The 17,079-nt window shown below is 46.3% G+C and overlaps 1 protein-coding gene and 1 long non-coding RNA gene across 2 annotated transcripts; one reads left to right on the forward strand and one right to left on the reverse strand.

The window, feature by feature from the left end:
* The first annotated feature begins 4 nt into the window (after positions 1-4).
* LOC116667586 lies at positions 5-6,537 on the forward strand. The gene is made up of 2 exons (XR_004324477.1): positions 5-386; positions 6,086-6,537. It is a non-coding gene; the product is annotated as an uncharacterized LOC116667586 (long non-coding RNA).
* Positions 2,490-15,381, reverse strand: CELA1 (chymotrypsin like elastase 1). The gene is made up of 8 exons (XM_006192429.3): positions 15,227-15,381; positions 14,463-14,545; positions 13,203-13,303; positions 12,199-12,324; positions 10,981-11,117; positions 9,617-9,762; positions 3,412-3,561; positions 2,490-2,645 (listed from the first exon to the last, which is right to left on the reverse strand). The coding sequence occupies exons 1-8, from the start codon at positions 15,264-15,266 to the stop codon at positions 2,628-2,630; spliced, it is 801 nt and encodes a 266-aa protein (XP_006192491.1). The 5' UTR covers positions 15,267-15,381; the 3' UTR covers positions 2,490-2,627.
* Between the last annotated feature and the right edge of the window lie 1,698 nt (positions 15,382-17,079).

Below are 17,079 nucleotides of genomic sequence, written 5' to 3' on the forward strand. Positions count from 1 at the left end.
CGCCATCCCCCGAGGCCCGCTCGAGGCGCGGGCCGCAGGGCCGGGGCCCTCTCCGCGGCTCCCCGCCGCCCTGCTCCGGGGTGCGGCCCCGAGGCCCTGGGGAACTCAGGCTGGGGCTGGGCCTGGGCCTGTTCGCAGCAGGCCGGAAACTCGGGCCTGCCCTCAGGCGGCGGCGCTCGCCCTGGCCCAGCCTCCCCGCCTCCCGCGCTGAGGTGTGGGAGCGCCAGCCCCGTTGCACCGTTCTCAAACTGGCCAAGACGCGTTCGTTCCCGAAAGCCGATTAGCTATCACGATGAGCACGGGAAATAACTGAAACGATAGCGTGGAAAACAGTGATTTCCACTCAGCAAGAGTATTGTGTCGGAAAGCGTGCTTGACTTCTACGGGTATGTGTACTGGGTCGCCCAGGAAAATGGATTTCTTACTCCAGGGTGCAGTCTTTAAAGATGGAAAGCCTGTATCAGAGAGTTTGGCTCTAAACCCAGAACTGGTAGGGGTCGGATGCGCAAAGGGGACAGGACTCCAGATCTGGGTTTGAAAGGGAGAACAGCTGAGCTAGAAGGGGAAACGGGGCCCGCTTAGGAAAGGAGACGTTTGATTGAAAACAGGCTGAGGAGAAGGTTATGGAAGCCTGTGCTGGGGGTGGGGAGCAAATTTTTCCAGCTGGATGAACGAGTCCAGTGTACTAGATGAGGCAGGAAATGAGAACAGAGATTGTGAAAGTTGAGATAGGACTGCTGAGATCACAACCAATGATTACAAATAGGAAGAAGGTCTCCAAAAGGAACTTACTCCTTGACCTAATTAGGACACTAGGTTTGGAGGGACCGTTTACTCAAGGATTTTACAGTGCAGGTAAAATTACCTGAAGGAAGGGAAGAGGGTCAAAATACCTTTACTAAGGAGTGGAGAGGGAAGCTGGAGGCCTGAGACAAAATCGGAGGGCCTTGTCTGCTATTGTTTTCCAGTTTATTCCCCCAGGCAGTTGTACTGCACTCAGTGTCAGCCTGTGACAGGCACTGCTGGGTGTTGGGAAGGCAAGAATGAATTTTAAAAATGTGATCCCTAACTTTAAGATATTTCAAGTCTGGAAGTGGAGATAGGTTGGTAATTAGGTGATTATAATGCTATGTGCTTAATTCATTTATAGAGATGGATACAAAATGTTCAGGTAATAGGTCATTAGGGTTTATTCTGTTACAATGTTAACTGTGGAGATGGTCTAGAAGGGGCAAAGTGAAGACAATGGAAGGACTCAATGTTGGATGGGGAGAAGTGGATAGAAGCCGGAGGATGGTAGGGCTGTGGCAACACTGGGAGAAGATGGCGATGATAACAGATGTGTGTCCCTAGCAGAAGGCCAATACCTGATTTACTCCCAGGAATCCACAGCATCTTCAGCAATGCAGCCCAGCCACTACTTCCTCAGAATCCCTCTTCAGTGCCTACCCCTTGGGAACTGAAATTGACAGTCACCAAAATCATGTAGGAAAAATCTTCAGAAGTTAACTAGGTAGGGAAACTGAGTAACAGAAAGGTTACCCAGTTCCTTGGTGGGAGAAGTGAGAAGGGAATAGAGGTGTCCTGACTCTAGCCAAGCTTCTTTCTAGAAGCCTCTGCTGACAAAGCAGCCAACCGGTTCCAGGACCGGTCTTAGCCAGTTTCTCCTGCTACAGTGTTAACTACCCTGCTCCTCTCCTCTGGTCCTCAGTGATTGCGATGAAAAGCTGCTTCTCATCCTCTTAGCCTTCTTCTTTCAGTTCCCTCTTTACTCTACATAGGCCACTCTAACAGACTTAAGTTCCTGGCCAGGGTAGGATAGAATTATCAGCTTCCCAGTTCTCTGTGGTTTACAGAACCCCGGATCCGGTTGCCTATTTTAGTCCCAGCCTTGAAGTGCTGACTCATAATTAGTTTGAGGCCCCGTATTATTGTTTCTTCTCCCTTTTGTTCTGCCTCTTCCCCTCAACCCTTTCCTTTCTTTGTTCCATATCTTCTTTTCTCCTTTTTTCTATTCTTTCCGCTGTAGTCTCCTTTCTAATTTGTCACTTTCATTGCTGCTGGTATCTGACCCACCACCTAATCGTATACTCATATCTCTAATGTATCCTAGTAGTTGCCATGGCCCAGAGCCTTGGGGTAAGCACTGTTCTGGGCACTGAAGCAAGAAACAAAAGAAGGATGAGCTCACAGTCTACCTAGGAGCATCAGGGCACATTTAGTCACTCGGGAACATTTTAAAGCCCTCTGTGCCTCTGAATATAGCAAATATGCATGGGAGGAGGGGCAGATGGACAGATGAATGGATAGGTAGATCCTAAAATAATCTATAAAAGATAATGTAAAACCACTCCCACTTGGCTTGGTTTGTGAACTGACAGAGGTGGCAGCAAATGGAAGAACCATCCCAGAAATGTGGTGAAATCCGACTTTGGTCCTATAGTTGTATTTCCTCTAAAGGGCTTAATTGCAAATAAAAAGACACAGAGTAATATGTATATTCAGTTTTATTTGTTTTTCTGTATCTGGCTCAATAGTCTCTTAGAGTGTTTTTTTGCTTGATGGCCTCAAGTCCTGCTGTGGACCTAAGAATCATCTTGGGAAGGCCGATGGACTCAGGAAAATGTTCAGTTGTTGGCAATGGCCTGAAGGAAAAACCAGTTATATCCAGTCAGCAACTTCTGCCCACCTCCTTTCTTTTTTCTTCAGTGCTCCCGGTTGAGTATGGCCCTATACTGGGTTTATGGGGAGTTGAGAAGGTGGGGGGGGGTGGGCAGAAGGAGTCCTCAGCTGTGTCAGGACAATTCAGCGTTATAGGCACATACTCAGGACTTTGTGGCAAGGGCAGACCTTGAAACAGTTGTGAGTCAAGGTACATGCCACAAGGCTCCAGAAGGCTGGAGGGTACAGGTGGGATGACTGTGAGGCTCTACCACCAGGGTCAGCGTGGGCAGAGTCTCACCTAACCCTCAAGCATTGTTGAAGGTGGTAAAACCTCTTTCCAAAGAGTAGAGCAAATTCTCACAATGCCCTTAGGAAGAGCTGGAGGGGGAGAAAGTCAGTGCTCCTTTACTTGCCCAGGAGCATGCAGGCCTTTCTGAAGCCATTTTCCCCTTGACTGTGACTCAGGACAGTACTGATATGTACCTAGTTCAGATCTGCTGTTGCCACCGTCTTATTACCCTAAGCAGTAGACAATGTGGTGAAGCCTGCTTAGTGAGTATGTGAAGGGGAACTTAGGATGGCAGCATTATTGAGGGAAAATGCACTATGGAGGGAAGGGAAAGGAGTAAACATTTGAATGTGGTGAGGAAGATGATGGCTTCCCCTGCCCAACTTTTGTTCCCCACCCCAGCCAGTGCATGGGTCTCCAGGTGACCCTGTTTCAACCCATCATTTGAGAGGACTCACGTTATTTATCCAAGAGATGTAAGCAGAGACCCGGGTGAAGACAGTAGGCTTCTTGGAGACATTACAGCCCAGGCTGGACACAAAGCTGGTCACACCGTGGACACTATACTGGCCATTCACCAAGCAGTTAAGGGGGCCTCCTGAATCACCCTGCAGAGAGGAGAAGCAGAGTCCTAAAACTCCAGATCTGTTGCCTTTGCTTCTGCTTACACTCTGCCCATCCCCATCTCTATTTGTAAAATCCTGTGCTGTTTAAAAGCTCCAATTCAAATTCCTATTTGCTTCAGATCCCCACAATCAAAATGAATCTCTTCTTCCTGCCTAAACAACCATAGAATTTCTTCCTTTCTTTTGCAGCATTTATGTCATGTTCTGCCTTGTATTTTGGTTTCATAATTTGTTTCTACCTCCCATGCATAATCTATGAGCTTCTTAAGACAGGAACTATCTCTTACTGATATTTTTCTTCTCTACAGTGCTAGCATAGAACTTCGATCTTCTTAAGCTCAATAGCTGCTACTGACTTAAAATGAACCCGGGGTTGGAGAAGTAAAGTGTTCTAATGATTTCTTTGTCCCCAGAATATAAACCAATGGATCTAATCAGACTTAGTATTTAGATACAGGGTAGGTAGTCATCATATGTTAAACTAAACTGGGGTGAAGAGGATAGAAAGCGATGTATTGGGTAGCAGATACATGCTTGGGCTTAGAATAAGAGGAACCTAGGTTTACAGAATATACCCTTGACATTCTTTTCCCTACTCAGTTCCCAGAATGTCAGTTCTGTGATTCCATACATAAAATTGGAAGATATTTCTCTGCAGAATCTGATCAGCACAAGAGGGAAGACCTATAGATACTAACATTGGAGGTCCTCCAGTGAAATTGCCTAGTCAGGTCACTGACAAAGCAGTTCACTATAGATGAACCCCACTTAAGGCTCAGAGCTACCTATCAGCTTTTCACCATCCCACTCTGAACTAAGAGCAGATGGTCAAGGATTACCAAATATCTGAAGAAATTCACCAATATAAAAATAAAGATCAAAACAAAGAGATAAAGAAATAAACAAAAAAATGAAGGCAACCAAAAGTATTTGGGAAGAAGAATACAGGCAACAAAACTATGATTAATGTTGCATCCATGAAACAAGAACAGCAAGTTATTAAACAGAACATTCAGAAAACAAAAAGAGACTTTGGAAACTATGATATGATTGTAGAAATGTAAGATTGGAAGGATTGGAAGATAGAGTAGACAAAATATAGGAAGAAAATAAAATAGGAGGACCAGTTTAGGAGGTAAATGTGTTAATAACAGAGACTCTAGAAAGAGAAAATAAAAATGGAAGGAAGGAAATCTTTAACAAATAAACAATTTCAGAACCAAATGTCTGGAGTTTACAGAATGAAAAAACCCACTAAGTATCCTTCACAATGAATGCAAATAGACCCACATCAAGACACAGGGCTCAAGAGAAGATAAAAATGGGTTATTTATAAATTAGTGGAAAGTAAGGGGCTGAACCCGTGATAAGCTGAGTGTATATTATGCAAATAAAAAAAGACAATTATTAACTCCAGGGTAAGCAAAGTTATAGAGGGAATGAATAGTAATCCTAGAATACAACACCGTTTGCTTGTGAACAGCATTTTACATAATCATAATAAACACTTAATTGTTAATCTAACCAAAATTATTTTGGGAGGTTGGGGTGGAGATCAGAAAAGTTCATACTTGAGGGCCAAGTATATATATGTAAAAGGAAGAGAGATTCCACATATCCCAAAATGTGTGAGCTGAAAAGCTGCAATAGAGGTATATACTTTTAGAGAGGTGGACGTAGACACCCCCCTCAAAAAAAAAATCAGCTGAAAAGAGTTGAAAGTGGTCTCTTCCGGGGAGGGAAAAGTTGCGGTAGTAGGAGGAGCACATGTACTTTTTCATTACTAAGCCTCATAGTTTTATTTGCCACTTTAAGCAATTTAATACATACAGCTTCAATAAAAATTAAAACCTAAAAAAATAAGGAACTAGGGAAAGAGACCAAAAGTTCAAATTGGTGCTAATTATTTTAGAAAGGAAATAGCTGTACCCCACCCCAACTATGTTTAGGAAAGGATGATGTTTTCTTTAGATTATTGTACTCAAAACAGCCTAAATATCTTCCACTCAGATTCTGATAAGGATTTGAGAGTATTTCTAAGCTAGAGGAACATAAGGTAATTGAATATAATACTGTTGTTTTATGCTAATTGACCTGAAAAGAAACAAAGTCTTTGCAGAGATGGAGGGTGTGCCTGAGGATTTTAGGGCAGAAGGAAGATCGGGGAAGGAGCTCAGTGGGAGTGGCTAGATTGAGGCCAGAGGGGTTCAGTGAATATACTATGAGGAGAAGAGTTGGGAAGGCAGAAAACAAAGACACTCTATTTGGGAAACTCCAGTGGGAAGAGACCTGGAGACACAATTGCCTCAAGAATTGCCAATTTCGAGTGGCAGCCAGAAGAAAAGGACTCTAGTTTTTCAGAGTTCAAGGCCTTGAGAGAGAGCAGAGGGAAGTGAATTAAACTCAGAAGATTAAACTTTGAGATTATAGGTGAAGCTGGCCGATGAGGATGTGGAAGAGCTTGACTTATGCATTTGTCTCTTTTTTTGCCCTTACTTGCATGTAGGGTTCCCAGTTTCAATACCGGTGTGGACAAAACAATATTGGTTGCCATTTCAGTAAAGAATGTTGCCCGCCATCAAGCCACCAGCTACACCAGCCACTGCAACCACTCTCCATGGTGTGCCCTGAGTGGATTCCAGGATGGAGAAAAAGAGGATACTGGCCCTAGATAGTTATGATGCAGACCAGAGGAATAATTTCTCTGAGCACAGACTCTTGCATCTTCCCATGCATAGAAAAGCATTAAAATCATCAACTTGAGATGTCTGGTTTTTGTGATTAGCAGTAATCTTTGATGTTCAACTCCATGTTTTGTTTTGTTTTTGTTTTTCCAGGAAAAACTATTTATCCTGGCTCCTCCCTTACCTGTTTGGAACAATTCCTCAGAGCTTTCTGAAAGGCTGTCTTCTGGGATATAGTTCTCAGTAAGGTCACCAAATAAAATATAACTCTCAACTGTTAGGTTGTGTTCCCCCACCCCTCCCCCAGTGGGCACCTGGGAAGTCCTGAGAAAACTGGGATGAGTTGATCACCTTACCTCCATAGTTGTAAGTGCGCGTGCACACACGCACACACACACACACAACCCCCTGAATCCTTTGATTCTACTATTTCAGCCAGCCTACCAGCCTTCTGCTGGCTTCTCTTCCTCCTCCACCTTGCTTGAAGCTTGTGTTTGATCTGCAGTCCTGTCTTTATGTCCCTAATAATGCATGAAAACCCAGCCCTGGATTAATCCACTCCCTACAACCATGTCTTTGAGTAAAATGGAGTGAATCATAAACCCATGTGGCAATTGCGTGGTCTCCAACCTCAGCCTATCAGTAACATCTTGGAGGCCAATCCTTCTTCCCATTCACCTTAATTAATCTAGATCTGTACAACCCTTGTCCTTCATTCTCAGAATTCAGTCTGACTCCTAGTTCATGGGTAAATATAAGCAGCATTGCAGAATACCCGCCAACTTCTAGCTCCCCAGCCTGCACACTCTTTCAGGTGCAGGCACATTTTCTGTGTCCGTCTTCTGTTCAAAGCCAGCCCCTCCTGTGCTCTTGGTCCCATCTCTTCCTTCTCCTCTGGGATCTTTATGCATTTATTCCCTTTCTCTGATTCTACAGGAGCCTTTCCTCTCTGCCAACAACACATTCAATTTTCTTCCCTCTTAAAAGATTCACCTCCTCCATGACTTTCGTCCTTCTTACAGCTACCAGACTTCTTTTGTCCCCTCTTTCATCCCAGATTCTTGAAAGAGTGCTCTACATTCCTTGCTATGTTTCTTACTGCCTCTTCATTCCTTACCCTTTGATCAAGCTTTTGCCCTCACCACTTCATTGAAACTCTCTGGCCATAGCTACCAGTGACCCACCAACTGCTGAAGTAGCCACTGGTAGTTGTCCAGTGTGGCTCCTGGCTGCACTGTGTATTATGTGATGACCTGTCAGTCTTTCCTGAGATTTTGTAAAACCCTTGCAACTACGTTTTTCTCTTACCTATTTTTTAGATCCTTGTGGGTTCTTTGCCCTTCACCTATCCCTAAAGCACTTAGATACTTATGTTATCACAGTTCTTCCCCCAACTCACTGTTTTTTTCTCATTCTACCACTTTTCCCTGGGGAGGTGGGGACTTCAAGGGATCTCATTCCCTGTTAAGGCTATCTCTAGCCCAGCTTTCTCCTCCAGGCTCCACTTTCTTTATATCTAATGTCTCACTGGTTAACTCTAACTGAATGTCGCACTGGGATCTCAGAATCAACTTGTCCAGAACCAAACTCATCACCTTCCCCCTACCAAATCCTATAAATCTTGTCTCATTTGAGGCAGCACCCCCCTCCCCCAAATCCCTTAAATCAGATGCCTGGAAGTCATTCCACATTCTCCTCCTCCCCTCCTCTCCACTGCCCTAAGTCAGGCCGTCAAATTTCTTGCCTAGATAATTGCAATTGTCTCCTAAGTGGTCTCCCTGCTCATTTTGCCCTCTTCAAAAACATGCTTACCTTATCATCAGTGCTTCTAAAAGGCAAATCTGAGCATGCTGTTCTCCTGTTTAAAACTCTCCAAGGGTTTCCTAATGCCTAAGGTAAATTTCATGTCCCCAAGCGTGACATTTGAAGGCCTAAGCCTTGTGGCTCCTACTGGCCTCTAGTGTCATCTCCTGACATTCCCTAGTATGGTAGTAGTTTATGTTCTAGCCCAGAGGTCAGCAAGCTATTTCTGTAAACGGCCAAAGAGTAAATACCGTAGGCTTTGCGGCCGTACGGTCTGTGTCACAACTGTCCAGCTCCGTGAGAGCAGCCTTAAACAATATGTGAACAAGAATGGCTGTGTTCCAAAACACTTTTTTTATGAACATTGACACTTTATATTTTTCATGTCTCATGACATACTATTCCTTTCTTTATTTTTCCCCTACCATTAAAAACCCTTCTTAGTCTGTGGGCCACACAAAAACAGGCAGAAAGCTGGATTTGGAGGCTGTGGGCCCGGACCTCTGTTCTAGCTGTAGGGAGTGCCCTCTGATTCTCTGCGTGTTCTAGGTTCTTGCTCATGCCTTTCTTGATGTTCCCTCTCTGTGAATATCTTTCCCCCTTTTTTGCCTGGCTTTCTCCTATTTAACCTTCAGGACTCATTATAGACTCTACTTGCTCAGGGACGGCAAGTCTTTTCTGACACCAACAGGCAGAGGTAAGTGTCTATCTTTTGGGCTCCCATATCACCCCCCATGCATATCTTTATTATAACGTTTAACCATATTGTACCACAATGTTCTGTCCTATGTCTGCTCCTCCCATTCCTCCACTGGAAACTGTGTTTATATTCATCCTTGTACCTTTTGTATCTTTGATACAAAGATGAATCAAACACAGTGCCTGGCATTTAGTAGAGGATCAGGAACATTCGTTGAACTGCATTATGAAATCTGTAAGATGGCGTATTGCCAATTGATCTTGTCTAAATAGAAGATGATTCTCTCTCTCTCTCTCTCTCTCTCTCTCTCTCTCTCTCTCTCTCTCTATATATATATATATATATATATAAACTATTATAAAACTATTTAGTGCACGTTCCACTACCATATTCACTTATATACATACCGCTATAAATACTACTGAGTCAAAAGAGTGGCGGTGGAAGCGCTATAAGAAAAACTGGGGTTGATGGGAGGGGAGCTACCTTATATACAATTACAACCATTGCTCTGGGCTCAGCTCTGCTGCAGCCATAAAAAAAAAAAAAATCTAGGTTACAAAAAACCTCCAAAGAACACACACATATACCAACACACAAATGTTGGGCCACATACAAACTTCTGAGGTGGGGGCACTAGGCCAGGTGAATTTTAAGGTTCCTTTCAACTTTGAGATTCTGTGAGCATAGACTTAGTAGCACAGAATCATTCTCATTCAGATGCTAGAACAGGAAGCTGAGTCTATACATAGGGGTGGAGTAGGTTTGGAACAGAAGGTGAGGAAAAGGTGAGGGGCAGGGAGGGGAGGGACCCGGGGTGGGACTTCTGACACTTTCTGCATGTGTTTACCTGGCATCCAGCACGAACTCCATCTCCTCCAGCGCACACCATGGTGTTCTTCACAGTGGAGCCCCAGTAGGAGGAGCTGGAGCAGGTGGCATAGTCCACGACGGGCAGGTAGGCCTGCTGCAGGGTCTGGGCCAGCTGCCCATTGGCTGTACAGGACACACAGCATTGGAGGTCATCCCCAGATGCTGACCAAGGAAAACTTCCACACCTAGCCAAACCTTCCTAAGCTCTGATGAAAGCTGAAGTCAGACAATGCTTCTTTTCTCTCTTTTCTTTCTTTATATGGAAGCTACAAGCTCCTTCCTTCAGGGAGTCATCCTTAATTACTGTTCCCAGGCTCCAAACCACCAATGGTACCCCTGCCTTTTTTTTTTTTTTTTTCCTTAAACTCATGGATACCTTAATTAAGTAACTAGAATGGTCTTATTTGTTGATAACTTATCTGTCTGTGCTACTTCCTCCTTACACAGTGAGCCCCATGAAGCAGAACTGGGACTGTGCACCCTTCTTTCCATTTCTTAAGAGCTCAATGTGGCTTTCCTTTATCTGGCTTTTTTGACTTTTCAAAGCCTTTGCAGATGAATTATTTCTTTGGATCCTTCCAGCAACCCTTTCATGTTATATATAGATCAAGAAATGGAACCACAATGACATTAAGTGAACAAGAGAGCAGAGCTGGATGAGAAGCATGTCTCCCTCAGCCCCAGGTTTTCCCAGTAGACCGGCTGCGCACAGCAGGGCCACGCTTCTTCTCCAGAGCTCAGCTGCTGCTGGATGGCTGATAGCCTTCTGTGTCAGGCTGGCTGTCTCTGCCCTTGTTAGCTGTCTTTGCCCACAGCCTCTCCCACCTTTCCGTGTCATTGGAGTGATTTTCCTACTAGAAATCTTCCCATGATGACCAGAAGAGGGCTGAGGCCTCCTCTGCCTTGACTTTAGACCTGCAGCCACCCTGGTTCACTCACTCCAACCCACAGCCCAGGGACTGTCTTTGGAGGCAGCATAATGGTGTAATGACCACCAAAGTGGGAGCCAGGATACCTGTGTTCTGGCCCCAACTAACTAGTTACTAACTAGTCATATGATCTTGAAAAAGGTCTTTAATTTCTTTGGGCCTCAGTTTCCTCATGTAGAAAATGAGAGGCTGGTACAAAATATTCTTTTTTTTTTAGTTGTAAGAGTCTGTGACTCTCTGACTTGACTACTCCATGGCTTGTTCTCAGTTTGATATCATGCACCAGTTATTTTATCTCTGGTTCCTCTGGTTTCTGGTCTGTGGACACCTACGCCCACAGAAAAAGTGCCCCAGAAGCTGAGCTACCTAATCAGGATCTGTGTGGTGGATGGTGCCAGTGGAGGTGACTTACTCTTGGTCCTGCCCCAGCCTGTGATGTAGCAGGGAGTGTTGTTAGCCAGGATGGTTCCAGACTGTGGCAGAACGCCCAGCTGGACGTAGCTGTTGAGGGTAACGCTCTGGGCCAGGCGCAGCACGGCGATGTCGTAGCTGCGGGAGGGAAGGAGGCTGCTCACCGGCGGGATCGGGCCTTCCTTCAGGTCAGCATATGGACAGGCCCTCCCCAAGCCTTGTGTCCCCATGGAATTGGAAACCAACGACTTTGAAGAACGAGGAGGCTGACTCACTAAGCCTCCAACTGGAGGAATTACACTTTTGGATTGCAGCACATTCTATGTTTAACAGCGGCACCTGCTGGTGAGGTCTTGCTATGGTAGCCTAGCGCTCGTCTGCAACCCAGGGGAGTGGAGCGCGCATCTTTCAATTACAGATGGGGAATCAGAAAGGAGCAAAGTGCAGTGATCTTGCTAGTGGACAAGAATTCTCAAAGGAGAAAGATGTAAAGTGCTCTGTAGAAATATCCCAATTGCTTGAATGCATCCCTACTCCCACACTACAGACTTGACCACCATTTTAACTACTTCCTGTCCAGAATTTTACAGCTCAAATCTTACGGTTACCAGGCGAAAGGGGATGGGAAGGGATAAATTTGGAAGTCTGAGATTTGCAAATCTTAACCACTATATATAAAAATAGATAAAAAACCAAATTTCTTCTGTATAGTACAGGGAACTATATTCAATGTCTTGAAATAACCTTTAATGAAAAGGAATATGATAGCAAATATATGTATATATATGTATGACTGGGACATTATGCTGTTCACCAGAAATTGACACATGGTAACTGACTATATTTCAATTAAAAAAAAGTTTACAACTCAGTCTTGCAGGAGTTTTCTCATTGTAAGTTTCATTTTTAAGAAATGTCCTTTTGCTGATGGAGTTTATTCCATAAAATGAATAATAACAATGAAAATGGGAACATTCAACTCTGCAGAGAAGGAGCGTCAGGGGATTCAGTCGTGGAAACCAGCCTAGACCAAACAAATCCCCAATATCTTCAAATATTCTCAAGCCCTCCAACCCCTTGATTCTCAAAATCCTCCTGGATGAATGTGAAGAAAGCCAAGACTCCATGGCCAGCCAATCAGCCCTCCACCTCCCAGCTCACCAACAGCCCCACCCTGCCCCCACCTCCAAGCCCGAGAACAGCCCCACCCTGCCCCTACCCTGCAGCCACGTTATTGCTGTTCCAGGAGGGATGCACCACGATCTTCTGCACGCTCACGTACTGCTCGGTGCCATCATTCTGGCTCAGGTTGTGTTCTCCAACCACCACACGGAAGGTCCGTTGGCTGGATGGAGAGAGGGAAGACCTGAGTGAGCCTTCTCTTTCCTCTCTTAGAGAAAAGCTGGGGAGCCATCTTACATCTTATCTTTAGGACAGAAGCCCATCTTATCTGGCCTGGGCAGAGGAAGAATGGAAGATCCTGGAGGATGAAGACGTCACCAGCTCTCTCATCCCTGATTTGCCAACTTGCAGAAGTCACAAAAACTACTGCCAACTTCATTTTAACAGTTTACCAAGCTAAACATCATAGGCTGAGTATTTCATAACCTGGGAGAGGTGTGGTGAGCTCTCAGTCCACAGAGGGATTTTTGAGGGAGGTATAAATTCTAGAACAGTAGTTCTCAAAGCCTGGTCCCTGGACCAGCAGCATCAGCATAACCTGGGAACTTGTTAGAAGTGCAGATTGTCAGGCCTCAACCTGGACCTCCCTATCAGAAACTCTACTGAGTGGGGTCCAGCAGTCTATCTTCCAGGTAATTCTGATACAGGCTCAAATTTAAGAACCATTGCTCAAGAGAGATATGAAAAAAACCGATTACTGGCCCAGGCATTGACTAGGCACTTAAATATTTACCTACTTATTCCTCACAATAACTCTACAAAGTAGGTATCATTACCCCATTTTAGAGAGAAGACAGTGAGAGCTTAGATAGCTCAGTAAGTCAACCAAGTTCACATAGCTAGAAAAAGGTGGGACAGGATTTGAACCTGAGCTTTCCTGATGTTGCAGTTCATAATTTTCGTTATATTCTACTGCCTCCCCACAGGCCCCACCAAACCTCCCTCGACCATCCCTGAGTGGTCAAAGAGAGATTTTCCTCCAGCAGGGCCAGACTCTTCCCTTCCCAGGGACTCCGAAAAGCTGGTCTTTGTTTTGCTCACCTGTCCACACAGTGAGCAGCTGTCATTACCCAGTTCTGTTTGATGAGGGTCCCTCCACAGGTGTGAGACCAGGAACTTCCAGACTGGTACTGGAGGGAAATCTAGATGGGGAGAGAAGAAAAGAGGGATAGGTTAGTGTTTCTTAAAAGGCTCTGCCCCAAACCATGTTACCTCCTTAAATTCCTGCCATCCCTCAAAACAGCCTCCACCATTCTGGGCGAGAGATGGCAAATAGGTTTCATTTGGCCTGTCAGTTGCTGTTGATTGGTTGGTAGTGGCTCCCTGGAGTGGTGGTGAGAAGGGGGCATGTAGATGCCTCTGGGACCAGCAGAAGAGAATGCGCCGTCAGTTGGTGATGTTGGCTGTGCACGTGGATGGTGGCGTAAAGTGGAGTAAAGGCGCACGTACACGGTGCATTTGGCGTCCTTATCCTAGGTTGTTGCAAAGGGCGCAGAACCCAGGTCCTTCTACCTGCATTCCCTCTTCAGACAGAAATGTAGCCACGGAATCGCTCCATCATCAAAGTCACAAGAATAGGTCCCCAGAGCTCCCACTCCAATGTTTTCGAGATACACCCTGTCTCCTCACTTCAGCGGAGGCTTAGAAATACCACTGGGGTGTTCATTTTTTTTAGTTCATGGCTTCTCCTTCAGCACCTCATATCACACAATAGCTCTACTCCCAAAAACTGAGGTGCAAGCTTTTGTAAATTGAATTGAATTCTAATTGCAGTGATTCCTCTCAAAGCGTGGCTATTCACTAGTTAATCTGCCAGTTTTACACATTTAGACTTCCTTAAATCAAAGCCTAGCTGCCCTATTTCAAAAGTGGAAACTCTTTAAATAGCCAAATGAGCAGCATGCTCTACTTGGGGCCAGCGGTGCGCTTGAATGCGTGATGCGCCATGTGGAGTGTGTGTGTGTGTGTGTGTGAAGGTTTCTAGGGTCTGAGGTGTGGGTCTGGCCCACAGTCTTGCTAGTGTGGCACAAGTGGTGTGACTGGAAGTGTCTGTGTGGTTTGTGCTTGGGTGTGTGCCTGGGAGCGTGAGTGAGGCTGGTGTTTAAGTCCCCTCCTCCAAGCTTTTTAACTTTAGGAATAAAACACCTCAGCCTGGTTCCCATTCATCTTTAAAATCTAGAATCCAGGCATTTGGAGAGCTTCCTGTTGATAAGGATATACGCAAATACAAATAACGCTGTATATCAGGGCACAGGCATCTCTTACTTATTTGGAAATCTGGGGCTGTGAAGGAATACCCACCTGAGAGGTCCAAGAATTCTTTGTGGCCTCAGTCCCTCCGACTACCCGGGCATTGGTTTCTGGAAAGTCCTGGGTACTGTGTCCTTTGTGGGGCAGAAGAAAAGTGAGTGATGACTAAGCATGGGGTCAGCTCAGGGTGGGAGGCGGGGATGGCCATTGTGCTGTGTCTGCAAATTCAGTTCCTCCCTAGCAAATGAGGGGCCTGTGAGTTCTCTAAGCCCCTTTTGAAAGCAGGGAAGTCTGAGTGCTTTCTGCTTCCCCCCTTCGCATCCCCAGTACTCTGGCATGCTGTGAAGAACCCAGCTCACATCACCGGGTCAGGCCCCAGAGGTTCCTCGTTCCTCCTTGTGGTCTCATCCTTGCTCAGGGTCATCCCTTGGCCTGCGGTGACGGTGACTCCCCGCTCCCTCCCCAACTCCCACCGGCTCCCACACAGTGCTTTGGCAGGGTGCTCCAGGGGGCAGGGACAGCAGTGCAGTGACAGCCAGCACCTGCTGAGGATGTCTTCCTGTCAGTAGGGGTGGTGGGGAAGCCCAGGGCCCTGGAAGTGGCTTCTTTCTGCTTCATGGCTCTGGGACCTGTCCACCAGAGGCCCCTGAACTTTCCTCTCAGGGGCTCCAGGAGAGTAAAGTTTTTGCTGGTCTCACAGGCAGAGTGTCCCTCCTGCCCTGGGATGGAGAGCCGGCCTGGGCCTTAGGGAAAGCTTTCTGACCCTCCTGCTCACTCCCCCTCCCTACAGAACTCGGGGCAGATGACCCACTTACCATAAAGGACCAGGGTTGCGAGCACCAGCAAGCGCAGCATGTTGCCAGCAGAGTAGACCACTGCCCCCCTGCCATGAACCAAGCCCTCTTTATACTCCTTATATCAGCAGCTTTGCTGACTTTCTTCCTGCCAACTGGCAGGGCTGTGCGTGGAAGGCAGGGAAAAATCACAGGTGACATGGAAACACACATGAAAATATTTCTTTTCAAGTAAATAAATTTATCTATGTTCAAAGACAGAACAAGGTCAGATGAATTAATCACCCGCTTTCAGTTGAAACATCTCCAGCGAACCCTGTTTCAGAAATAAGATGGAGAACCAGGACTGGCTTTTCCCTCTGGGCGCTCCCCTCATAGCCTGCCACCGCCTCACCGTCCTCCGGGGCACTGTAAGTGCAGTGAGCTACCCTGTGCTCTGGGAGGTGGAGACAAGGAGAGGGCTGGAGGAAGGAAGAGTGGTTCGCAAGAAGGGACAGCTAAGTCTCCTTTCCCCTAGCGGCAGATGGGATGTGCCCCCAGCATGCAGAGGTGTCAATCCAGGGAGACAAAAGCAAAGTAGATGCCTTGGAGAGAATTCTGGCGGAGGAGGGTAATAGGAATCAGGTTTGGGAAGACTCACAAGGAGAGCGGAAAAAAAAGAAAAGAAAAGAAAAGAGAGTTCCCAGGGGAGGAGAGTGTTGGGCGGGTTAGACAAGGGAGCCCTCAGGATGGGGAGATTGTGGGCTCTGAGGGTGGAGGGCAGAGGGAGCAGGGGTTGGGGAGCAGGTGCATCCCACAGTAGGTGAAAGGATCTGCCCTTCAGAGTCAGGAGGGAAGGAGGGAGGTGCCGTGTGCCTTGAATTGGGCGGAGAACTCTCGGTTGGGAGGTCCTGGAGCAGAGGACTGTGGGTGGAGCTGGGATTTATGCAGAGAAGCCAGGAAGCCTGGGGGAGGCAGGAAAGTCAGCCAGTCCACCTGGGGGCTTTTGTTGCCTAGATACTCGGGAATTCAAGCTGCATGCCTGCAGGTGTGGGAGAGGCCTGGAAAAGGCTGGAGAAGGAGTTCTGTACAGGCTGTCACCTTTTCAGGGTCTTGGGGTGTTCAAGGGAACTGCACTCTGATGCTTGGGTAACCTGGAAGGCTCCCTCTCCAGCCCACCCCCCAGCATTCTAACACCCGGCAGACCTGGGGAAGAGGGCTGAGCTGGCTGGGGAACCGGGCCTCCTTTGTCTTTCTCCTCCCACTTCCCTGCTTTCCCTAGAGAGAAGGGAGACAGCTCTAGCCGCAGGATGAGGAGTCCAAGAGGAGGCTTGAGGGCTGCCTAAAGGTTATCCCTCCACATCGCACACTCCAAGGGAGCCTTTGAGGGTAGTCTCAATATCACTGCCATCTCTGTACCCTGGGGGAAGCCCAGTCTGTATTTGCTTAAAAACCAGACTGTCTAGGACTGCATTTAAGGCCCTCATGCCGTTGCCTAATCAACATGCCCAGCCTCATCTCCCACACTGGTCAGGCTTTTTTCATCCTTACTCTTAGAATGAGTCATAGAGGAGGGCTTCAGCTTCCATTTAAAGGCACTGCATTCCTTCTAACTAAGCAACACTAGTTCTGGGAATGCATCTTTTTGAAATAAACACAGGTACAAAAATAAATGTATGAGGATGTGGGTTCTAGTACAGTTTGTCACAAAGCTTGTCACCAAATTTGGGAAAACCTAGGTATTCATCAGTAGGGGAAGTTTAGAGAAATTGGGTTTAATCATATTAAAGAATACTATACAGGTTTTAAAAAGAATGAGTTAGATTTAAATGACCTGCCATGAAAAGATGTCCTTGGTATATTAAATGAGGACATTAAGTGACAGTGTGGTACTG

The sequence above is a fragment of the Camelus ferus genome, chromosome 12, assembly GCF_009834535.1.
Source record: "Camelus ferus isolate YT-003-E chromosome 12, BCGSAC_Cfer_1.0, whole genome shotgun sequence".
In the NCBI taxonomy this organism is placed as follows: Eukaryota; Metazoa; Chordata; class Mammalia; order Artiodactyla; family Camelidae; genus Camelus; species Camelus ferus.

Excerpts from the sequence above, each read along its gene's own strand:
- CELA1 (XM_006192429.3), bottom strand. The coding sequence starts at position 15,266 with ATGCTGCGCTTGCTGGTGCTCGCAACCCTGGTCCTTTATG. Across the intron at positions 13,304-14,462 it reads AGAATTCTTGGACCTCTCAG|ATTTCCCTCCAGTACCAGTC; the intron begins GTGGGTATTCCT and ends CTCCCCATCTAG. Across the intron at positions 9,763-10,980 it reads AGGCTGGGGCAGGACCAAGA|CCAATGGGCAGCTGGCCCAG; the intron begins GTAAGTCACCTC and ends TGTCCTGTACAG.